The following is a 25,873-nucleotide window of genomic DNA, read 5'->3' on the forward strand; positions in this document are numbered from 1 at the left end:
TGGTAGCAGTGGTAGCAGTGGCAACAGTGGCAACAGTGGTAACAGTGGCAGCAGTGGTAACAGTGGTAACAGTGGAAACAGTAGTAACAGTGGTAACAGTGGCAACAGTGGTAACAGTGGCAGCAGTGGAAACAGTAGTAACAGTGGAAACAGTAGTAACAGTGGTAACAGTGGCAACAGTGGTAACAGTGGCAGCAGTGGTAACAGTGGAAACAGTAGTAACAGTGGAAACAGTAGTAACAGTGGAAACAGTACAAAAAGTAGTAACAGTGGAAACAGTAGTAACAGTGGAAACAGTGGTAGCAGTGGTAACAGTACAAACAGTAGTAACAGTGGAAACAGTAGTAACAGTGGAAACAGTGGTAGCAGTGGTAACAGTGTTAGCAGTGGTAACAGTGGTAACAGTGGTAACAGTGGTAGCAGTGGTAGCAGTGGCAACAGTGGTAACAGTGGTAACAGTGGCAGCAGTGGTAACAGTGGTAACAGTGGCAGCAGTGGTAACAGTGGTAACAGTGGAAACAGTGGTAACAGTGGCAGCAGTGGTAACAGTACAAACAGTAGTAACAGTGGAAACAGTGGTAGCAGTGGTAACAGTACAAACAGTAGTAACAGTGGAAACAGTAGTAACAGTGGAAACAGTGTTAGCAGTGGTAACAGTGTTAGCAGTGGTAACAGTGATAACAGTGGTAACAGTGGTAGCAGTGGTAGCAGTGGCAACAGTGGTAACAGTGGTAACAGTGGCAGCAGTGGTAACAGTGGTAACAGTGGCAGCAGTGGTAACAGTGGTAACAGTGGAAACAGTGGTAACAGTGGCAGCAGTGGTAACAGTACAAACAGTAGTAACAGTGGAAACAATAGTAACAGTGGAAACAATGGTAGCAGTGGTAACAGTGGTAACAGTGGCAACAGTGGTAACAGTGCAGCAGTGGTAACAGTGGAAACAGTAGTAACAGTGGAAACAGAGGTAACAGTGGCAGCAGTGGTAACAGTGGAAACAGTAGTAACAGTGGAAACAGTAGTAACAGTGGAAACAGTACAAACAGTAGTAACAGTGGAAACAGTAGTAACAGTGGAAACAGTGTTAGCAGTGGTAACAGTGTTAACAGTGGAAACAGTGGTAACAGTGGCAGCAGTGGTAACAGTACAAACAGTAGTAACAGTGGAAACAGTAGTAACAGTGGAAACAGTGGTAGCAGTGGTAACAGTGGTAACAGTGGCAACAGTGGTAACAGTGGCAGCAGTGGTAACAGTAGTAACAGTGGAAACAGTAGTAACAGTGGAAACAGTAGTAACAGTGGAAACAGTAGTAACAGTGGAAACAGTGGTAACAGTGGCAACAGTGGTAACAGTGGCAGCAGTGGTAACAGTGGAAACAGTGGAAACAGTAGTAACAGTGGAAACAGTAGTAACAGTGGAAACAGTGGTAGCAGTGGTAGCAGTGGTAACAGTACAAACAGTAGTAACAGTGGAAACAGTAGTAACAGTGGACACAGTGGTAGCAGTGGTAACAGTGGTAACAGTGGAAACAGCAGGGGCAGCAGGTGAATGTGTGTGCATGTGTGTGTAACAGCCAAGGCCTCCTCACACTCCAGGAGAACTGTGCGGTAGGTTGCCTACTGGTTAGCGCGTTGGGCCAGTAACTGAAAGGTTGCTAGATCAAATCCCCGAGCTGACAAGGTAAAAATCTGTCGTTCTGCCCCTGAGCAGGCAGTTAACCCCTGTTCCTAGGCTGTCACTGAAAATAAGAATTTGTTCTTAACTGACTTGCCTCGTTAAATAAAGGTTAAAAAACAGACTGCTATCAGTGTCTGAGAGCTAATACTCTACAGGGAGAAAGACACACCAGGAACCCTCCTCTCTCTCTCTACCCTCTGTGGCCTGCAGATGATCATTCACCTGCTGACACCTAGCCTGCAGCAAGAACACAGACTTAAAGTACTCTTTTTATGTTAACAACCACTAGCCTAATGTACCAAGGTGCTGTGAAATATATATTCTATGATTATGAAACACAGTGTGTGAGATAAACACCAATAACGAGTCCTTCAGGTGCATGGTGTCCACAGAGGTGTTAAGAGATGTTAAGTGAATAGACATTGTGAATGAACTGACAGTCATACTTGAAGTGGTGGCAGTCCCATGCCCAGTCCCCACACACTGACTGTACACATAGGAGCAAGGAGGATTCTGTACCTCTGTCTGTACACACACACACACACACACACACACACACACACACACACACACACACACACACACACACACACACACACACACACACACACACACACACACACACACACACACACACACACACACACACACACACACACACACACACACACACACAGTTGTGCTGCAGTCTCAATAGATGGGTTAAAACTGTCTGATTCAAGAATTGCCTTCTCTCAATTCAATTCAATTCAAGGGCTTTATTGGCATGGGAAACATGTGTTAACATTGCCAAAGCTAGTGAGGTAGATAATATATAAAGTGAATATATAAAGTGAAAGAAACAATAAAAATGAACAGTAAACATTACACATACAGAAGTTTCAAAACAATAAAGACATTACAGATGTCATACAGTGTTTTAACAATGTACAACAATCTCTCTCTATCTATCTGTCTCTATGTGTCGCTGTCTATCTATCTGTCTCTGTCTCTCTATCTGTCTCTGTATCTGTATCTGTCTCTGTCTATCTACCTGTCTCTGTCTATCTATCTGTCTCTGTCTATCTATCTATCTGTCTCTGTCTATCTATCTGTCTCTGTCTATCTATCTGTCTCTGTCTATCTATCTGTCTCTCTATCTGTCTATCTATCTATCTATCTATCTATCTATCTATCTATCTATCTATCTATCTATCTATCTATCTATCTATCTATCTTCTATCTATCTATCTGTCTATCTATCAGTCTCTGTATCTGTATCTGTCTATCTATCTGTCTATCTATCTGTCTATCTATCTGTCGCTGTCTATCTATCTGTCGCTGTCTATCTATCTGTCGCTGTCTATCTGTCTATCTATCTGTCGCTGTCTATCTGTCTATCTATCTATCTATCTGTCGCTGTCTATCTATCTGTCTGTCTATCTATCTGTCGCTGTCTATCTATCTGTCTGTCTATCTATCTGTCGCTGTCTATCTGTCTATCTATCTGTCGCTGTCTATCTGTCTATCTATCTATCTATCTGTCGCTGTCTATCTATCTGTCTGTCTATCTATCTGTCTCTGTCTATCTGTCTGTCTATCTGTCTCTGTCTATCTATCTGTCTCTGTCTATCTGTCTGTCTATCTGTCTCTGTCTATCTATCTGTCTCTGTCTATCTATCTGTCTATCTATCTGTCGCTGTCTATCTATCTGTCTATCTATCTGTCTGTCTATCTGTCTCTGTCTCTCTCTGTCTCTGTATCTGTCTCTGTATCTATCTGTCTCTGTATCTATCTGTCTCTGTATCTATCTGTCTCTCTCTATCTATCTGTCTCTGTCTATCTATATGTCTCTCTCTGTCTCTGTATCTGTCTCTGTATCTATCTGTCTCTGTATCTATCTGTTTCTGTCTATCTATCTGTCTCTGTATCTGTCTCTGTATCTATCTGTCTATCTATCTGTCTATCTATCTATCTGTCGCTATCTATCTGTCTCTGTCTCTTGCTCTACTTCCCAGAGCCATGGGCAAGGACAAGGAAGGCTCAGTGCTCTCACTTCGTAAGGAGGGCTGATTCTCTGAATCTCCTCTAACTCTAACACACACAATCTCCCCCGTCTCCCTGAGGCCATGTCTGTCACATCCTCAACAAGTAAGTGCTAAATTCAACTTTCCACATTCACAGTAGCTGCATAAAGACCTGACTATGTCATAGAACTGATCACACTTCACAACGGTGCACTCTCATTTGCACGTTATGAGCGCCGGGTTATCCAATCTAGCACCTTGCTCCCTCACCCCTCCCTGTGCTGAAGAGACCATGTGACTCCATATGTGGTACGGAGATACCCCCCCCACACACACACACACCAGATCTCCTGAAATTTCAACATATCTTGTATCGCTTTTTAGAACTCAAATTCCACCCTAAAGTGTTGGACTTGGAACCCGAAAGGTTGCAAGATCAAATCACTGAGCTGACAAGGTACAAATCTGTCATTCTGCCCCTGAACATGGCAGTTAACCCACTGTTCCTATGCTGTCACTGAAAATAAGAACATGTTCTTAACTGACTTGCCTTGTTAAATAAAGGTCAAATAAAGGTTCAAACAATTAATAGTAAAGGGTCTGTTGTCCCCTCACCTTTGACCCTGTTAATTCAACAACACACATTTGTCCTTTCCCTTATTTGAATACCTGTATCCCATTATAAACATCCCAACAGTAAAAACCACCCCCAACCTCTCACACAGACATTCCAACAGAGACATTAATGGCATTAACCTGGCGCACACAGAAAACACATGAATCACAGTTTCACTCATGACACGGAAAGTACACCCCTGTACAGCTCCCGGGTCAACCTGTGCCAACCAGATATTAGTGGCCAGGGTTTCATGTAGGTCCCCTGACCTCTTTGGTACTGGGGGTTTGTAGAGCCCCCTCCATCTAAAACCCACCATACACTCCTCCCCACATACCCACTGATGTGCCTTCACTCCTGTTAGGCTCCTAATTTTGTTTTACTATTTTTATATCAATTATCCTTTATTTAACTAGGTAAGTCAGTTAAGAACGTATTCTTATTTACAATGACGGCCTACCCCAGCCAAACCCTCCCCTAACCTGGACGACGCTGTACAATTTGTGAGCAGCCCTATGGGACTCCCAATTGTGGCCAGTTGTGATACAGCCCAGGATCAAACCAGGGTCTGTAGTGATGCCTCTAGCACTGAGATGCAGTGCCTTAGACCACTGTGTCACTCGGGAGCCCCTTACCTTAATGCAGAGGTTGTAGAGGGCCTTACCTCCCACCCCCTCAAACTCCCCCAGGCTCGGAGTGTTAAAATCTAACAAGTCCTCCAGACCCCCTTGCCAGTCTCCAGTCTCTGCCGTCACCTGCAGTGGCGGAAACATTGGTTGCCCCTCTCCCTTTGGTCGCTCAAACCCCCCCCCCCCCCCCCCCCCTTACCGTCTCAGACAGTGCCTCCTGGACCTCCCACAGGAATCTCTCCAGCAGCCTAAGATAAGTTATTCCTGTTTGTTGTGCCAGGACTTCCGGAGTTTTCCACCCCTCCTCTCTCAGCAGTCTCAGGTCACCCAGCCTTTGTAAACCCGCTGCCATCAGTTGCCTCTGCAGGGTGGCCGACTGAACCGATCTCAAAGGGATGGCTGGGTTGTGGAAGATAGGTTCATCCCACACCCACAGTCCAGGCTCCACACCCACTTTTCGTGTGGGCCTTAGCACTGCAGAGTAAACATCTAAGAGACCTGCTGTACTCAGCCTCTCCAGCTTCATGAGGAACAGCTGCTGGTCCAACCCTAATCCGCCAGCTCTCCTCAGCAGAGCGCATGCTGGTTCTCTCCACCGACATCAGTATGGTATAGCAGTCTCTGCACCGCCTTTAGTCAGAAAGCAGCCACCCTGTTCTCCAGTTCCACCAGGCTCTGTCCTCCTTCGTGTACAGACATATACAACACTGCCGGCCTCAGCCAGTGATGGCCTGACCAGAAAAAGCATACCGGCAGGGGGTTGAGAACAGCCAGTCTTGACACCACTGCCTCTGACAGCCCCTCCCAGTTCTTCCTGACCCACCTCTCTAAGCCCAGGTACAGCCTCAAAATGTCAAGCCCTTCACAACCCCACTGCAAACCCCCTGAAAGCAGAGGGGCCCTATTCCTCCATGTCCCACATAACAGAGCTTTGTTCTTGCCCCATGACTAGAGCCAGCCTCATCTACACCACCATCCATAACATTACTAGAGCCAGCCTTATCTATACCACCATCCATAACATGACTAGACCCAGCCTCATCTACACCACCATCCATAACATTACTAGAGCCAGCCTCATCTACACCACCATCCATAACATGACTAGACCCAGCCTCATCTACACCACCATCCATAACATTACTAGAGCCAGCCTCATCTACACCACCATCCATAACATGACTAGACCCAGCCTCATCTACACCACCATCCATAACATTACTAGAGCCAGCCTCATCTACACCACCATCCATAACATGACTAGACCCAGCCTCATCTACACCACCATCCATAACATGACTAGACCCAGCCTCATCTACACCACCATCCATAACATTACTAGAGCCAGCCTCATCTACACCACCATCCATAACATGACTAGACCCAGCCTCATCTACACCACCATCCATAACATTACTAGAGCCAGCCTTATCTATACCACCATCCATAACATGACTAGACCCAGCCTCATCTACACCACCATCCATAACATTACTAGAGCCAGCCTCATCTACACCACCATCCATAACATGACTAGACCCAGCCTCATCTACACCACCATCCATAACATTACTAGAGCCAGCCTCATCTACACCACCATCCATAACATGACTAGACCCAGCCTCATCTACACCACCATCCATAACATTACTAGAGCCAGCCTCATCTATACCACCATCCATAACATGACTAGACCGAGCCTCATCTATACCACCATCCATAACATTACTAGAGCCAGCCTCATCTATACCACCATCCATAATATTACTCAGCCTCATCTATACCACCATCCATAATATGACTAGACCCAGCCTCATCTATACCACCATCCATTATATGACTAGACCCAGCCTCATCTATACCACCATCCATAATATGACTAGACCCAGCCTCATCTATACCACCATCCATTATATGACTAGACCCAGATTCATCTACACCACCATCCATAACATTACTAGACCCAGCCTCATCTACACCACCATCCATAACATGACTAGACCCATCATCTGCTGCCTGAGTCTCATGGCCCACTGCACGTTGACCTCGATTTCCCCCACTGGTGCTTGTACCTTGTCTACGGCCTTTATGTGGGCACGCAAAGCTCTTATGCCCCAAATCCCCACTCAAAGCACCGTAGACTATCTATGCCGGCAAACCCTGTATAGAGCCCCTCCCCATGCCTGACTTTAAATGCACATTTAACTGTTGCTCATTGTTATTCAGAAAAATGAACACTTGCCTCTGGAATGAAACAACGAGCTTAACGGCAAATGCCTGAAACCCTGCTGACAGTACATGAAAACCGCTAGCAAACTTACCAAAACGACTCAGCTCTACGGATGTGATCATCTGTAATAGACGGAGGCAGATTCGCAACTACCACCCTAGTCGAAGGATGCGGAATGTATAAATGCAGCTGCTTCCTGTTCGCCGACTGCGAGCAGAACCTTCTCCACCTTAACTCCATTCTCAGGAACACATCTGAATCCACGCCATAATGACAGTGCCTCCTCCACACCTGGCTGCGAAGTATTAGTGCACACCACACCATTCAAACCCCAGGAAACTAAAACTCTGTCCTCTTCCTCCCTAACTTAAGAAAAACAGCAAGATGCCGCCACCAGCATGCTTTACCGTAGCGATGGAGCCAGGTTTCCTCCAAACTCCAAGCAGGCTGTGTGTGCCTTTTACTGAGGAATGTCTTCCCTCTGGCAAGGCTACCATAAAGGCCTGATTGGTGGAATGCTGCTGAGATGGGAGAACCTTCCTGAAGGACAAACATCTAAACAGAGGAAGCTCTGAAGCTCCGAAGCTCTGGAGCTCTGTCAGAGTGACTGGGTTCTTGGTAACCTCCCTGACTAAGGCCCTTCTCCCCCGATTGTTCAGTTTGGCCGGGTGGTCAGCTCTAGTAGGAGTCTTGGTCGTTCCAAACTTCTTCCATTTCAGAATGATGGAAGCCATTGTATTCTTGGGGAACTTCAATGCTCCAGACTCCTGTCTCGGAGCGCTACGGACAATTATTTTGACCTCATGGCCTTGTTGTTGCTCTGACATGAACTGTCAACTGTGGGACCTTATATCGACAGGTGTGTGCCTTTCCAAAATAATGTCCAATCAATTGAATTTACCACAGGTGGATTCCAATCAAGTTGTATAATCATCTTAAGGATGATCAATGGAAACAGGATGCACCTGAACTCAATTTCAAGTCTCATAGCAAAGTGTCTGAATACTTACAGTGGGGCAAAAAAGTATTTAGTCAGCCACCAATTGTGCAAGTTCTCCCACTTAAAAAGATGAGAGAGGCCTGTCATTTTTATCATAGGTACAATTCAACTACGACTACGAGAGCATTTGGATGATCCAGAAGAAGATTGGGAGAATGTCATATGGTCAGATGAAACCAAAATATAACTTTTTAGTAAAAACTAAACTCGTCGTGTTTGGAAGACAAAGAATGCTGAGTTGCATCCAAAGAACACCATACCTACTGTGAAGCATGGGGGTGGAAATATCATGCTTTATGGCTGTTTTTCTGCAAAGGGACCAGGACGACTGATCCGTGTAAAGGAAAGAATGAATGGGGCCATGTATCGTGAGATTTTGAGTGAAAACCTCCTTCCATCAGCAAGGGCATTGAAGATGAAACGTGGCTGGGTCTTTCAGCATGACAATGATCCCAAACACACCGCCCGGGCAACGAAGGTGTGGCTTCGTAAGAAGCATTTCAAGGTCCTGGAGTGGCCTAGCCAGTCTCCAGATCTCAACCCCATAGACAATCTTTGGAGGGAGTTGAAAGTCCGTGTTGCCCAGCAACAGCCCCAAAACATCACTGCTCTAGAGGAGATCTGCATGGAGGAATGGGCCAAAAATACCAGCAACAGTGTGTGAAAACCTTGTGAAGACTTACAGAAAACGTTTGACCTCTGTCATTGCCAACAAAGAGTATATAACAAAGTATTGAGATAAACTTTTGTTATTGACCAAATACTTATTTTCCACCATAATTTGCAAATAAATTCATTAAAAATCCTACAATGTGATTTTCTGGATTTTTTTTCTCATTTTGTCTGTCATAGTTGAAGTGTACATATGATGAAAATTACAGGTCTCTCTCATCTTTTTAAGTGGGAGAACTTTTTTGCCCCACTATATGTAAATAAAATATTTCTGATTATTATTTTACATAAATTTGCAAAAATGTCTAAAAACCTGTTTTTGCTTTGTTATTATGGGGGATTGTGTGTAGATTGATGAGGGGAAAACATGTATTACATTTTAGAATAAGGCTGTAACGTAACAAAATGTGAAAGAAGTCAAGGGTTCTGAATACTTTCCGAATGCACTGTATCGATTGGGTGAATTACAACAGTGTTCCATCACAGCAGCAATATTTGTGACCTGTTGCCACAAGAAAAGGGCAACCAGTGAAGAACAAACACCATTGTAAATACAACCCATATTTATGTTAATTCGGTTTCCCTGTTGTACTTCAACTGTGTGTACATAATGACATTTTCAATGTCTCTACTCATTTGAAACTTTTGTGAGTTTAATTTTTACAGTTCATTTTTGATTCTTTCTTTCACTTTTGTTTATTATCTATTTCACTTGCTCCGGCAATGTAAACATACAGTGGGGAGAACAAGTATTTGATACACTGCCGATTTTTCAGGTTTTCCTACTTACAAAGCATGTAGAGGTCTGTAATTTTTATCATAGGTACACTTCACCTGTGAGAGGCGGAATCTAAAACAAAAATCCAGAAAATCACATTGTATTCTTAAAGAAAAACTAACAGGTCTGTGAGAGCTGGAATTCTTACTGGTTGGTAGGTGATCAAATACTTATGTCATGCAATAAAATGCAAATAAATTACTTAAAAATCATAAGATGTGATTTTCTGGATTTTTGTTTTAGATTCCGCCTCTCACAGTTGAAGTGTACCTATGATAAAAATTACAGACCTCTACATGCTTTGTAAGTAGTAAAACCTGCTAAATCGGCAGTGTATCATATACTTGTTCTCCCCACTGTGTGTTTCCCATGCAAATAAAGCCCTTTGAATTGAGAGAGTAATGTTTACTGTCAATTTGTTATTGTTTAATAAACTTTTTTATTTCACTTGCTTTGGCAATGTAAACATGTTTCCCATGCCAATAAAGCCCTGAATTGAAATTGAATTGAGAGAGGATGTGTGTGTTGTTCTGTATGTATGGCAATAAGACTGTGTCTGGTCCTTGTGCTGTTTTGTTGAGCGAGTCAAGATGGGATTAACAAGGGAGCTATTGTCATCTCTCAGTCTGGTGTTAATAAAAAAAAGATTTAAAAAATATATGTTTTATTGTCACATACTCCGGAGAGGTGCAGTGAAAGGTTTTACAGAATCAGACATAGTAGTACAGTGCCCCTGGAGCAAATCAGGGTTAAGTGCCTTGCTCAAGGGCACATCAACAGATTTTTCACCTTGCCGGCTCGGGTATTCGAACGCTATAAACGCTAGGCTATCACGCACACACACTTCCTGGCCTTTCATTAAAGCGATTAGAGATTAATGTCCAGAGCACCCGTCTAATCCTGTTTAGAGCTACACTGTGAGAGGATGGCATATAGTGTGACCAGCCTTGTGTGTGTGTGTGTTGGTTATTCTATCCTTGCCTTGATGACAGCTTTGCACACTCTTGGCATTCTCTCAACTAGCTTCATGAGGTAGTCACCTGGAATGCATTTCAATTAACAGGTGTGCCTTGTTAAAAGTTAATTTGTGCAATTTCTGCCCTTTTTAATGCATTTGAGCCAATCAGTTGTGTTGTGACAAGGTAGGGGGGTATACAGAAGATAGCCCTATTGGGTAAAAGACCAAGTCCATATTATGGCAAGAACAGCTCAAATAAGCAAAGAGAAACGACAGTCCATCATTACTTTAAGACAGTCAATACGTAAGTTTCTTCAAGTGCAGTCTCAAAAACCATAAGCTATGATGAAACTGGCTCTCATGAGGACCGCCACAGGAATGGAAGACCCAGAGTTACCTCTGCTGCAGAGGAAAAGTTCATTAGAGTTACCAGCAACAGAAATTGTAGCCCAAATAAATGCTTCACAGAGTTCAAGTACATTTTTTATTTTAACAGACACATCTCAACATCTACTGTTCAGAGGGGACTGTGTGAATCAGGCCTTCATGGTCGATTTGCTACAAAGAAACCACTACTAAAGGACACCAATAAGAAGAAGAGACTTGCTTGGACCAAGAAACACGAGCAATGGACAATAGACGGGTGTAAATCTGTCCTTTGGTCTGATGAGTCCAATTTTGAGATTTTTGGTTCCAACCGCTGTGTCTTTGTGAGACGCAGAGTAGGTGAACGGATGATCTCCGCATGTGTGGTTCCCACCGTAAAACATGGAGGAGGTGCTATGGTATGGGGATGCTTTGCTGGTGACACTGTCAGCGATTTATTTAGAATTTAAGGCACACTTAACCAGCATGGCTACCACAGCATTCTGCAGCGATCCAACATCCCATCTGGTTTGCGCTTAGTGGGACTACAATTTATTTTTCAACAGGATAATGACCCAAACCACACCTCTAGGCTGTGTAAGGGCTATTGACCAAGAAGGAGAGTGATGGAGTGCTGCATCAGATGACTTGGCCTCCACAATCACCCGACCTCAACCCAACTGAGATGGTTTGGGATGAGTTGGACTGCAGAGTGAAGGAAAAGCAGGCAATGAGTGCTCAGCATATGTGGGAACTCCTTCAAGACAGTTGGAAAAGCATTCCAGGTGAAGCTGGTTGAGAGAATGCCAAGAGTGTGCAACGCTGTCATCAAAGCAAAGGGTGGCTATTTGAAGAATCTAAAATCTAAAATATATTTTGATTTGTTTAACACTTTTTTGGTTACTACATGATTCCATATAGTTTAGATGTTTTGATGTCTTCACTATTATTCTCCAATGAATAGACCCTTGAATGAGTAGATGTGTCCAAACGTTTGACTGGTAGTGTGTATAATGTGACCGTCTGACCGTTTCACAGTGTTTCAACTTTGCTGTGAATCACAGTGTTAGTAATGAACATTTATTATACTGGACTCTCTCACAGAGTACTGTTGTATGTCCTGTAACTGTATCATACACACACACACACACACACACACACACACAACATAACACCCAGTTGTGGGCCTCTGCCAGATGAGAGTATAGGATTCCACAGTAATGAGATCTCTTTCAGAAGCAATGAACTGAACACACACACACACACACACACAGATCTGGTGAGGACAGGAACAAAAGCAATCCACCACAAAAACCTCTACATTAACAACCCTACAACTCAGCCAGGGTTACCATTAGCTGGTAATAGCTGGCTTTTGGACTGTTTTTTTTTATTTTTAAAAGCTGATTAATAAAATTGGCGCAGGTCAATTGTCCGGGAGAAGAAGTCCCATTACGAAATAATGCTTTTTTTGCATATTCATTTATGGAAATACCAGTCGATGGAAATATATATTTGACTGGTCATGTTTTTCAGTCTATAGGTAATTTGCATAATTTAGCGGAATAATTAAATTGACACCTGTGTACAGCATATTCTTTATGTACAGTTGATGTCGGAAGTTTCCATACACCTTAGCCAAATACATTTAAACTCAGTTTTTCACAATTCCTGACATTTAATCCTAGTAAAAAGTCCCTGTTTTAGGTCAGTTTGTAACGGCTGATTTACTCCTCTTTGTCTGAAGAGGTGTAGCAAGGATCGGACCAATACGCAGCGTGGTAAGTGTCCATGACGATTTTAATAAGAAAAGCCTGAACACTATGAAATACAAAACAATAAACGATAACGTGAAATAAACCAAACAGTCCCGTGTGGCACAAACACTGACACAGGAAACAAACACCCACAAACCAACAATGAAACCCAGGCTACCTAAGTATGATTCTCAATCAGAGACAACTAACGACACCTGCCTCTGATTGAGAACCATACTAGGCCGAAACAGAAACCAAACATAGAAACACAAACATAGACTGCCCACCCCAACTCACGCCCTGACCATACTAAATAAAGACAAAGAAAGGAAATAAAGGTCAGAACGTGACACAGTTAGGATCACCACTTTATTTTAAGAATGTGAAATGTCAGAATAATAGTAGAGAGAATTATTTATTTCAGCTTTTATTTATTTCATCACACTATTTAGTTTACATACACTCAATTAGTATTTGGTAACATTGCCTTTAAATTGTTTAACTTGGGTCAAACGTTTCGGGTAGCCTTCCACAAGCTTCCCACAATAAGTTGGGTGAATTTTGGCTCATTCCTCCTGACAGAGCTGGTGTAACTGAGTCAGGTTTGTAGGCCTCCTTGCTCCAAACACTTTTTCAGTTCTGCCCACAAATGTTCTATAGGATTGCGGTCAGGGCTTTGTGATGGCCACTTCAATACCTTGACTTTGTTGTCCTTAAGCAATTTTGCCACAACTTTGGAAGTATGCTTGGGGTCATTGTCCATTTGGAAGACCCATTTGCGACCAAGCTTTAACTTCCTGACTGATGTCTTGAGATGATGTGGATATATTGAAGCAACATTTTCCTTCCCTCATGATGCCATCTATTTTGTGAAGTGCACCAGTCCCTCCTGCAGCAAAGCACCCCCACAGCATGATGTTGCCACCCCCCTGCTTCATGGTTGGGATGGTGTTCTTCGGCTTGCAAGCCTCCCCCTTTTTCCTCCAAACATAACAATGGTAATTATCGCCAAACGGTTCTATTTTTGTTTCATCACACCAGAGGACATGTATCCAAAAAGTAGTATCTTTATCCCCATATGCAGTTGCAAACCGTAGTCTGGCTTTTTTTAATGGCAGTTTTGGAGCAGTGGCTTCTTCCTTGCTGAGCTGCCTTTCAGATTATGTTGATGTAGGACTCGTTTTACTGTGGATATAGATACTTTTGTACCTGTTTCCTCCAGCATCTTCACAAGGTCCTTTGCTGTTGTTCTGGGATTGATTTGCACTTTTCGCACCAAAGCACGTGCATCTCTAGGAGACACAACACGTCTCCTTCCTGAGCGGTATGACGGCGTTGTATTCCCATGGTGTTTATACTTGTGTACTATTGTTTGTACAGGTGAATGTGGCACCTTCAAGCGTTTGGAAATTGCTCCCAAGGTTGAACCAGACTTGTGGAGGTCTACAATTTATTTTCTGAGATCTTGGCTGATTTCTTTTGATTTTTCCATGATGTCAAGCAAAGAGGCACTGAGTTTGAAGGTAGGCCTTGAAATATATCCACAGGTACACCTCCAATTGACTCAAATAATGTCAATTAGCCTATCAGAAGCTTCTAAAGCCATGACATCATTTTCTGGAATTTCCAAGCTGTTTAAAGGCACAGTCAACTTAGTGAACTTCTGTCCCACTGGAATTGTGATACAGTGAATTATAAGTTAAATAATCTGTCTGTAAACAATTGTTGGAAAAATTACTTGTGTCATGCACAAAGTAGATGTCCTAACAGACTTGCCAAAACTATAGTTTTGTTAACAAGAAATGTGTGGAGTGGTTGAAAAACGAGTTTTAATGACTCCAACCTAAGTGTATGTGAACTTCTGACTTCAACTGTATCATATTTATCACACGATTACAGAGCCTTTGAGCGGAAAATCTGTCAGACAGCAAGAGCTGCTGCCAAAGCATCTCAAACAGGAAATGCATCAGCACGTCACACACCACTTTACAATGAGCTGGAGGCAGGCAGTATGAGGTGGAGGCAGCATGAGCTGGAGGCAGTATGAGGTGGAGGCAGTATGAGGTGGAGGCAGCATGAGGTGGAGGCAGTATGAGGTGGAGGCAGTATGAGGTGGAGGCAGTATGAGCTGGAGGCAGGCAGTATGAGGTGGAGGCAGCATGAGCTGGAGGCAGGCAGTATGAGGTGGAGGCAGCATGAGCTGGAGGCAGGCAGTATGAGGTGGAGGCAGCATGAGCTGGAGGCATGCAGTATGAGGTGGAGGCAGTATGAGCTGGAGGCAGGCAGTATGAGGTGGAGGCAGCATGAGCTGAAGGCAGTATGAGCTGGAGGCAGGCAGTATGAGGTGGAGGCATCATGAGCTGGAGGCAGGCAGTATGAGGTGGAGGCAGCATGAGCTGGAGGCAGTATGAGCTGGAGGCAGTATGAGCTGGAGGCAGTATGCATTTTGAAAACATATACACTACATGGCCATTGAACAACTCATTACAAAATCACGGGCATTAATATGGAGTTGGTCCCCACTTTGCTGCTGTAACAGCCTCCACTCTTCTGGGAAGGCTTTTATGGAACATTACTACGGGACTTGCTTCCATTCAGCCACAAGAGCATTAGTGAGGTCGGGCACTGATGTTGGGCGATTAGGCCTGGCTCGCCGACAGCATTCAAATTCATCTCAATGATGTTCGATGGGGTTGAGGTCAGGGCTCTGTGCAGGCTAGTCAAGTTCTTCCACACCGATTGTGCACGGGGGCATTGTCATGCTGAAACAGGAAAGGGCCTTCCTCAAACTGTTGCCACAACATTGGAATCATCTAGAATGTAAATGTATGCTGTAGCATTAAGATTTCCCTTCACTGGAGCTAATGGGCCAAGCCATGAAAACCAGCCCCAGACCATTATTCCTCCTCCACTAAAGTTTACAGTTTGCACTATGCATTCTGGCGGGTAGCGTTCTCCTGGCTTCCGCCAAACCTAGATTTGTCCATCGAACTGCCAGATGTTTAAGCGTGATTCATCACTTCAGAGAACAAGTCCAAAGCTTTACACCACTCCAGTCGACGCATGGCATTGCACATGGTGATCTTAGGCTTGTGTGAAACCCATTTCATTAAGATCTCGACAAACAGTTATTGTGCTGACGTTGCTTCCAGAGGCAGTTCGGAACTCGGTAGTGAGTGTTTCAACCGAGGACAAACAAGTTTTACGTGCTTCGGCGGTCCCGTTCTGTGAGCTTGTGTGGCCTACCACTTCGTGGCTGAGCCGTTGTTGCTCCTAGACATTTCCACTTCACAATAACAGCACTTACAGTTGATCAGAGAAGCTCTAGCAGGGCAGAAACTTGATAAACTGACTTGTTGGAAAAGTGGCATTATATGAAGGTGCCACACTGAAAGTCACTGAGTTCTTCAGTAAGGTCATTCTACTGCCAATATTTGTCTATGAAGATTGCATGGCTGTGTGCTGTCAGCAACAGGTGTGGCTGAAATAGCCGATTCCACTCATTTGAGGGGGTGTCCACATACTTTTGTATATATAGTGTACTTAATTGTTTGGAACCTGAATGTTTTAACTACATATTTTGAGGCGTGTTTTACCTTGCTTCAAAGTAGCCTAGCCAAAATTAGACCTTTTCCGCGGAGGCAAATATTTCCGTGGAGGCAAACCCATGTTAGTTGTTGCATATTAGATCTCTCCTAAATTTCTAACATATATTTTCATCTCTGTCACATGAAACCACTGGTGAAAACACCAACAGTGTTTTCCCGCTAGGTGCATCACGGAACCAACATTCCTGTGTAGTCTACTGCCTTGTGCACATTGCTGCTAGTAATGCTGGACTGTAAACTGTCATGGTCAAAACATATTCATACAACAGTAGCTAAAATGGGGAGAAGTCTGTCCACAATAAAGCGCTGCTCTGCCTTCTTAACAACACTATCAATAAGGCAGGTCCTACAGGCCCTGGTTTTGTCACACCTGGACTACTGTTCAGTAGTGTGGTCAGGTGTCACAAAGAGGGACTTGGGAAAATTGCAGTTGGCTCAGAACAGAGCAGCATGGCTGACCCTTAAAAGTACACGGAGAGCTAACATTAATGACTTGTATGTCAATCTCTCCTAGCTCAAAGTGGAGGACAGACTGACTTCATCACTACTTTTATTTATGAGAGGTATTGTTGAATGCACCAAGCTGTCTGTCTAAACTACTGGCACACAGCTTGGACACCCATGCATACCCCACAAGACATGCCGCAAGAGGTCTCTTCACAGTCCCCAAGTCCAGACAGACTATGGGAGGCACACAGCACTACATAGAGCCATGACTACATGGAACTCTATTCCACATCAAGTAACTGACGCAAACAGTAAAATGAGATTTTAAAAACTTTATGGAACAGTGGGGACTGTGAAGCAACACAAACATTGGCACAGACAGACACACACACACCCAATAACATCTGCACTATAAATACACATGGATTCAGTACTGTAGATATGTGGTTGTGGTGGAGTAGGGGCTTGAGGGCACACAGTGTGTTGTGAAATCTGTGAATATATTGTAATGTTTTAAAATTGAATAAACTGCCTTAATTTAGCTGGACCCCAGGAAGAGTAGCTGCTGCCTTGTCAGGAACTAATGGGTATCCATAATAAATACAAATACAATACAATAGGTAGATTTTTTAAAACGGGGGACAGTAGATTGAAATAACAACCTAGTGATTTTGCTGTTCAATACTTTTCGTGTTGGCTGAGGAAAAGTACATGTTCAAAGTGAGCATCAGAATTGGGTAAGAAGGACCGGACGTCGTTGCGTCCTGGATGTGCGTGTTCTGTTAATATGAATCCATAATGTAAATGTGATTTGTGTCATTCTGAGCACCGTGGGTGGACGCCCTAGTCAGGTTACGCACCCAACGCATATGGGTCCGATATATTTCTCAAATGTCTGGCAAATTAAAATGCTGCCGGTCAAATGACTGGCGACACATTTTCCCAACGGAAACAGTGATCTCAGCATACAGCAGCATTACCATCTGCATGAAATAAACTCAACCAGACAGTCTCCTATCACGTCTACTGTTCACCAGCGCCAAACCACACCGAGTAGAGATACAGTCCAATTCTCTAACCTGATCCTAGGAGTGTACACTTGCTCACTACCCATAAAAGCTTTAGCTAAACGCAATGAACGGATGTAAGCATTCCTTTTACAGCCATTAGGAGGGAAGGGAATGAGTGTACACTTTAAAGAGAAGAGTAGAGGATGAAGAAGAGAAGAGTAGAGGATGAAGGAGAGAAGAGTAGAGGATGAAGGAGAGAAGGAGAGAAGAGAACAAAGGAGAGAAGAGTAGAGGATGAAGGAGAGAAGAGTAGAGGATGAAGGAGAGAAGGAGAGAAGAGAACAAAGGAGAGAAGAGTAGAGGATGAAGGAGAGAAGAGTAGACGATGATGGAGAGTAGAGGATGAAGGAGAGAAGAGTAGATAGAGGATGAAGGAGAGAAAATGATGAAGGGGTGAAGGGTAGAGGATAAAGGAGAGAAGAGTAGAGGATGAAGGAGAGAAGAGGATGAAGGAGAGAAGCGTAGAGGATGAAGGAGAGAAGAGTAGAGGATGAAGGAGGGTAGAGGATGAAGGAGAGAAGAGTAGAGGATGAAGGAGAAAAGAGTAGAAGATGAAGGAGAGAAGAGTAGAGGATGAAGAAGAGAAGAGTAGATGATGAAGGAGAGAAGACTAGAGGATGAAGGAGAGAAGAGTAGAGGATGAAGGAGAGAAGAGTAGAGGATGAAGGAGAGAAGAGTAGAGGGTGAAGGAGAGAAGAGTAGAGGATGAAGGAGAGAAGAGTAGAGGATGAAGGAGGGTAGAGGATGAAGGAGAGAAGAGTAGAGGATGAAGGAGAAAAGAGTAGAAGATGAAGGAGAGAAGAGTAGAGGATGAAGAAGAGAAGAGTAGATGATGAAGGAGAGAAGACTAGAGGATGAAGGAGAGAAGAGTAGAGGATGAAGGAGAGAAGAGTAGAGGATGAAGGAGAGAAGAGTAGAGGGTGAAGGAGAGAAGAGTAGAGGATGAAGGAGAGAAGAGTAGATGATGAAGGAGAGAAGAGTAGAGGATGAAGGAGAGAAGAGTAGAGGGTGAATGAGAGAAGAGTAGAGGATGAAGGAGAGAAGAGTAGATGATGAAGGACAGAAGAGTAGAGGATGAAGGAGAGAAGAGTAGAGGATGAAGAAGAGTAGAGTATAGTAGAGGATGAAGGAGAGAAGAGTAGAGGATGAAGGAGAGAAGAGTAGATGATGAAGGACAGAAGAGTAGAGGATGAAGGAGAGAAGAGTAGAGGAAGAAGAAGAGAAGAGTATAGTAGAGGATGAAGGAGAGAAGAGTAGAGGGTGAATGAGAGAAGAGTAGAGGATGAAGGAGAGAAGAGTAGAGGATGAAGAAGAGAAGAGTAGAGGATGAAGAAGAGAAGAGTAGAGGATGAATGAGAGAAGAGTATAGTAGAGGATGAAGGAGAGAAGAGTAGAGGATGAAGGAGAGAAGAGTAGAGGATGAAGGAGAGAAGACTAGAGGATGAAGAAGAGAAGAGTAGAGGATGAAGGAGAGAAGAGTAGAGGATGAAGAAGAGAAGAGTAGAGGAAGAAGAAGAGAAGAGTATAGTAGAGGATGAAGGAGAGAAGAGTATAGTAGAGGATGAAGGAGAGAAGAGTAGAGGATGAAGAAGAGAAGAGTATAGTAGAGGATGAAGAAGAGAAGAGTAGAGGAAGAAGAAGAGAAGAGTATAGTAGAGGATGAAGGAGAGAAGAGAATGACAGTGGAGCGCGAAGTGAAACATCAGACCTCTCTGCCATTCATCTGAGCGGAAGAGCGAGCAGTGCACCGAGCAAAGCACCAGTCCTTCTTAATCGGATGTGTGTGTGTGTGTGTGTGTGTGTGTGTGTGTGTGTGTGTGTGTGTGTGTGTGTGTGTGTGTGTGTGTGTGTGTGTGTGTGTGTGTGTGTTGAGGGCAGGGCTAGGCAGGAGCTGACTATGTGGTCAAGTGTAGCCGACACCCTATTGTGTCCCTACTGTTGTGGTGCCGGTTGATTAAAGCACAAGGGAGCAGCAGCATACAGCATATGATATTACTTAATTCAGCTAGTATTTGTCATTGACACCGCTTCAGGTGTGGATATTACTGCAATAGCCTAGCATCTTTTCCAGCAGGGGTACGTGTACATCAAGCTGCCTCATGCTAGAGAAACAGTTTTGAATCGGACATGGCTACTGTATCACTCATCATACACAGTGACAACCAGGCTAGCTACCCAAGACCCACCCACAGCTCCAGGCCCCAGCTACAGACACAGCTCTAGTCCCAGCTCCATACCCAGCTCTAGTTCCAGCTCTAGCCCCAGCTCCATCCCCAGCTCTAGCCCCAGCTCCAGACCCAGCTCTAGCCCCAGCTCCAGCCCCAGCTCTAGCCCCAGCTCTATCCCCAGCTCCAGACCCAGCTCTAGCCCCAGCCCCAGCTCTAGCTCCAGAGCCAGCTCTATCCCCAGCTCCAGACCCTAGCTACAGACCCAGCTCTAGTCCCAGCTACAGACCTCAGCTCCAGCCCCAGCTACAGACCTCAGCTCCAGACCTCAGCTCCAGCCCCAGCTACAGACCCCAGCTCCAGCCCCAGCTACAGACATCAGCTACAGGCCCCAGCTACAGACCTCAGCTCCAGCCTCAGCTCCAGACCTCAGCTACAGACCTCAGCTACAGACCTCAGCTACAGACCTCAGCTACAGACCTCAGCTACAGACCTCAGCTCCAGCCCCAGCTACAGACATCAGCTACAGGCCCCAGCTACAGACCTCAGCTCCAGACCTCAGCTACAGACCTCAGCTACAGACCTCAGCTACAGACCTCAGCTACAGACCTCAGCTCCAGCCCTCAGCTCCAGACCCAGCTCCAGACCTCAGCTACAGACCTTAGCTCCAGACCTCAGCTCCAGACCTCAGCTCCAGACCTCAGCTACAGACCTCAGCTACAGACCTCAGCTCCAGCCCTCACCTCCAGCCCCAGCTCCAGACCTCAGCTACAGACCTCAGCTCCAGACCTCAGCTCCAGCCCTAGCTACAGACCTCACCTCCAGCCCCAGCTACAGACCTCAGCTACAGACATCAGCTACAGACCTCAGCTACAGGCCCCAGCTACAGACCCCAGCTACAGACCTCAGCTCCAGACCTCAGCTCCAGACCTCAGCTCCAGACCTCAGCTACAGACCTCAGCTACAGACCTCAGCTACAGACCTCAGCTACAGACGTCAGCTCCAGCCCTCAGCTCCAGACCTCAGCTACAGACCTCAGCTCCAGACCTCAGCTACAGGCCCCAGCTACAGACCTCACCTCCAGCCCTAGCTACAGACCTCAGCTACAGACCTCAGCTACAGACCTCAGCTACAGACCTCAGCTACAGGCCCCAGCTACATACCTCAGCTCCAACCCCAGCTACAGACCTCAGCTACAGACCTCAGCTCCAGCCCCAGCTACAGACCTCAGCTCCATCCCCAGCTACAGACTTCAGCTACAGACCTCAGCTCCAGCCCCAGCTACGACGAGAGACAGAGTTGACTACAGCTCAGCAGTAGAACTCATCCAACCGTCCGTTCCGTTCCAGTCCTCTGGGCTGGAGTCACAGGAATTTCCTTGTGCTTCAACAACTCAGTCGGCAGGAGCAGGAATCCCAACCATCCCCTTATGTCAACTCTCAGCCTGCGTCCCACGTGGTACCCTATTCCCTATATAGTGCACTACTTTTGACCAGGTCCCATAGGGCTGTTAAAAAGTAGTACGCTATGTAGGGAAAAGGGTGTAATTTGGAACTGACTCCAACAACTGACTAACACGTTTAGTAATGGGAATGTTTCATTATTTCAATGCCACATACAGCAGAGCTATATTAACAGCTACATTTAAGGTTTGGTGGTGATCAGCTGAAACACATTGCAGGAAGGGTAGGCTATTTTTGTCACTGGGATTATTTGGTTTGGGAATAAAATAAATGTTGTTTCACCCCCCCGCAGGGTGTGAGTTTGAAGAAAGTCAATGAGGCGAAAAAGCTGTGAAATTAGATGGTTGGTGACAAGCGCTGGTGATGATTGTGACGCTGCAGAAACATGGTAAATTTGAGAAAGTAGGTTACTGTAGTGTATACTGATCAAGGACCAGTTTAGTTCCCCCTTCAGCATAGTTCATTATGGTAAAGTGGCAATAAAGGCTGACTCTGGAACTGACCTCACAGAGGCACTTTTAGTCAATGCAAACAACACGCAAATTGTGGGTAGACAGGAACAGGAAGAGGTTACAGCTACAAACCTCTACAGTGAGGAAATTCATGATCCAGTTTTCTGCAGCAATCGCAATGACAAGACAGCCTGGGCCTGTCTTGAGACACAAGTGATGGCTCTTACCTCCTCCCTTCCTTGAAGTGACCACATATCTCCAGGGGTGAAGGTAAGGCGGTTTGTTTCAGAACGGTATCCCAGCCAAATAAATTGCGGGGGTTACGCCGTACCGGTAAAACATGAGCCATTCACAATAATTCAAACAAAATGTCAAGAAAACTGTAGGCTATTAGACAACTTTTGAATATGTCAGAGGCATTGAAAAAATGAGCGAATGGACTTGAAAGCTGGTGGTAAAGCCTGCGCTCCAAAATGCGATGTGGTTCGATGAGAACACCAAGGCAGAGACGAGTGGCCGACACCGAGGCGCACGCGGACTGCAGTGGACTCATAAAATCTGGCCTAATGACAATTCTGGCCTCATGGCCTGGTAAAGGAGCCCTTTGAAGTGATTGTTAGACAATCCGATGAGGGTTGTGTTTATGCCACAGTAAAAGCTAATACATTTTAAAAAGTTAAATAACACATATTTACAACTAGGCCCACAGAGATCCTATTGAATGAATAGGGATTCTATATGGAAAACTATGACAAGCCCATACATTTTTTGAAGGGCATAAAGGAGGTCCCGTACAAGGAAGAAATGAATTCTACTTCCACCCCTGCATACTTGACAAGATTGGACAGGTGAAACTCAGGATTCTCTAGCACAGTCTAACGATCTAGGCTGCATTGCGTCAGATCAGTGATTGCCTCATGGAAAGAGAGAAAGAAAAGAAGGAGGAAAGGAAGAAGGGTTGTATTTCTCAGAGTTCTGCTTCCCAGTCTGTTTCTCTGCAGTGAAATGGAAGAAGGGGTGATGGACCACGACCTGCTAAAGCATGAAACCGTGCAGATGCAGCACGGTGACATCACTCTGCACTGAAATATGAAATAGTCAACAAACCTCCCAAAACAACGGAGACCTTCTCTAGCCTTAGTAATAATCCGAGGCAGGACGTCAAAGTGACAGAGTAAGGACACAGACGGGATATTTTAGAGAACAACTCATCTACACACTTAACCCGAAAAAGCACTTGACAAAAATAGTGAAATGCACACCGTCAAAGCACACTCAAAGGCTTTAGATCTAGACGAACAAAGACAGTACTAAAGCCCATGTGATGACGCTTTTACCAGGCCTGTCTCATGCACTGGCATCTCGGTATCAGTGTTTCTGCACTACGGCTATGATATGGTTATTATATGGTAATGAAGTTACTATGATTCTTCTTTTTTTAGATATATATTTTAAGGGATTTCCAGGTTTTATTGAACAGATAGCGAGAGAGAATGACCGTGGGGAAAGATAGAGAGAGGTTGTGTCAACGGTTTCGAACCTATGCCGATATAGCCAGGGTCAGTGTGCTAGCTTAGCATGTAACAAACCTATGCCGATATAGCCAGGGTCAGTGTGCTAGCTTAGCATGTAACAAACCTATGCCGATATAGCCAGGGTCAGTGTGCTAGCTTAGCATGTAACAAACCTATGCCGATATAGCCAGGGTCAGTGTGCTAGCTTAGCAAGTAACAAACCTATGCCGATATAGCCAGGGTCAGTGTGCTAGCTTAGCATGTAACAAACCTATGCCGATATAGCCAGGGTCAGTGTGCTAGCTTAGCATGTAACAAACCTATGCCGATATAGCCAGGGTCAGTGTGCTAGCTTAGCATGTAACAAACCTATGCTGATATAGCCAGGGTCAGTGTGCTAGCTTAGCTGTGTAACAAACCTATGCCGATATAGCCAGGGTCAGTGTGCTAGCTTAGCTGTGTAACAAACCTATGCCGATATAGCCAGGGTCAGTGTGCTAGCTTAGCATGTAACATTGCCTCCCTCAACTTGCTTGTGACTGGGCTTGAACCAGGGTCCTCTACCTCCCTCTTTCTTTCTCTCAACTTGTCTCTGGATGTGTATGCAGGAAGCAAAAATGTCTCAACCAAGGCAAGTAGCACAATGCATGAGCAAAGAGCTACGCCAACACACGTAACCGCCCGCTTGACAACTTGGGAACCGATTGAACTATACAAAAGGTTCCAAATGGATGGCTCCAGCGGCGACATTTCTAGCTAGCTGTGGAGGGAGGTTACGGTACGTTCCAAACTACTTTAACATCTGTGCCAGAGGTTGCAGTATTACCTCTAGTCCACACTGTGAACCTTCTATAGGCCAATGTTATGTTACTAGGACAGTGTAGTTCTGTACGAGCTGTCTATGGCCATTGAGAAGGGGGTAGGGTAGATGTTTAAACACACACACATACCAATGAGCACATCAAGTGTCCTATAGCATAAGAAACTGTAGTACAGCAGAGAGAGAGGGAATCAAAATATAGAAAGATAAGAGAAAGAAAGATGCAGACAGTGGCCTCTAAACTACACACACACACACGCACACACACACACACACACACACACACACACACACACACAAAGAGGGATCTTGAGAATGTGTTCATAATAAGCATGGATCGATGTTAGGTGTGTGCTTTCCTGGCCACTCTTCCTACTGCTCCATTACATGGGATTAATACACACTCCCCTATCTGGATAAACCCTCAAAAAAGAGGATTCTATAACAGCAAAATCGACCTCATCAATTGATAAGGACTGTAGAACATTGCTAAAACCACCGGCAATATTTGAATCCAAATCAAATGGTGAAGCCTTGCGCTACGGGATGAAATACATCCAGACAGACAGTTTGTTTTTTAACTGTTTTTTCTTCTGAAAACCATGTCACCTGAATGACCAGTGGTGCATTTGATATGGTGCTTCCCCCCTAAATACCACGACCTACTGAGACATACAGAGCTAGTAGTAGGCCTACCATGTGCCTGAGGGGGAATGTACATAAAATATACAATGTTAGAGAAAATCAAGAAGACTCTTCAGTAGAATGTGGACGAGCCTATATATATATGATTGCTACGTGTCTGGGTAGACCAGGTAAACAAGACAACAACAATATTGCAGGTTGGCAATGCATTATCATGCCCAGACACCTAAAACAATGCATGCCTCCTATGTCAACCACCTAAAGAGAATTTAAGAGCGTTTTTGGTAGTAAAATCACAAGTAAACACATACAGGGGGCGTCTTTATGCCTTCTGCAAACGGTGCTACTTTGTGTAAACACGGACCAAACAAGAAACCAACAGACAGACAGAAAAGCAACTATCTCCTCATACTCGAATGCTCCTACCTCGGCACACAGCTTGGCGAAGAGCGGTCCACTTCCCAGGTGGCGTAGAGGTTCATGTGGACCGGGCGATTCGAGGTGATCGTGACCGGTTTGGAGGGCTGCACGTGCGGGGAGGGGGCACCTCCAGTCCGCGGGAGCCCTCCTCGCTCCGACATCACGGAGGTATGTTAGCTAAAAAGGGTTTCAAACGAACGGGTTTAATAGCCTGTCTTCTTTTCCCTCTGCCTCTTCGTTGCAAAACCTACGGTGTGCGTGAACAGTTTGGCTAGTGAATGCGTAAAAATGTTCGTCCGTGCAATCGAAAGTTAATCCTTCTCCTCTATAGAATAACTATTATTTTGGTTGTACTAGATGGTAACATTACTGTCAATGTCCTGTCTTTCACAGCGAGCGAACCCTCTTTCTTTCTCTCAACTTGTCTCTGGATGTGTATGCAGGAAGCAAAAATTTCTCAACCAAGGCAAGTACCACAATGCATAAGCAAAGAGCTACGCCTCTTGTTAAAGACGTAGCCTACGCGTCGATTCCTTTGCAGAGAGAGAGAGAGAGAGAGAGAGAGAGAGAGAGAGGGAGAGGG

The 25,873-nt window shown here is 44.8% G+C and overlaps 1 protein-coding gene across 2 annotated transcripts in view; it reads right to left on the reverse strand.

Annotated features, from left to right (window-relative positions):
• The window catches only part of LOC139415969 (phosphofurin acidic cluster sorting protein 1-like), an 89,480-nt gene extending 63,682 nt beyond the window's left edge, over nt 1-25,798 (reverse strand). The window contains exon 1 of one of the 2 annotated variants that reach the window (XM_071164170.1): nt 25,297-25,798. In XM_071164170.1, the coding sequence (XP_071020271.1) occupies nt 25,297-25,451 (155 nt within the window). In that variant the 5' untranslated portion in view covers nt 25,452-25,798. The remainder of the gene's footprint in view (nt 1-25,296) is intronic. The other variant, XM_071164171.1, reaches the window with a different exon arrangement.
• Nucleotides 25,799-25,873: the final 75 nt, after the last annotated feature.

This window comes from Oncorhynchus clarkii, chromosome 9 (assembly GCF_045791955.1).
Source record: "Oncorhynchus clarkii lewisi isolate Uvic-CL-2024 chromosome 9, UVic_Ocla_1.0, whole genome shotgun sequence".
NCBI lineage: Eukaryota > Metazoa > Chordata > Actinopteri > Salmoniformes > Salmonidae > Oncorhynchus > Oncorhynchus clarkii.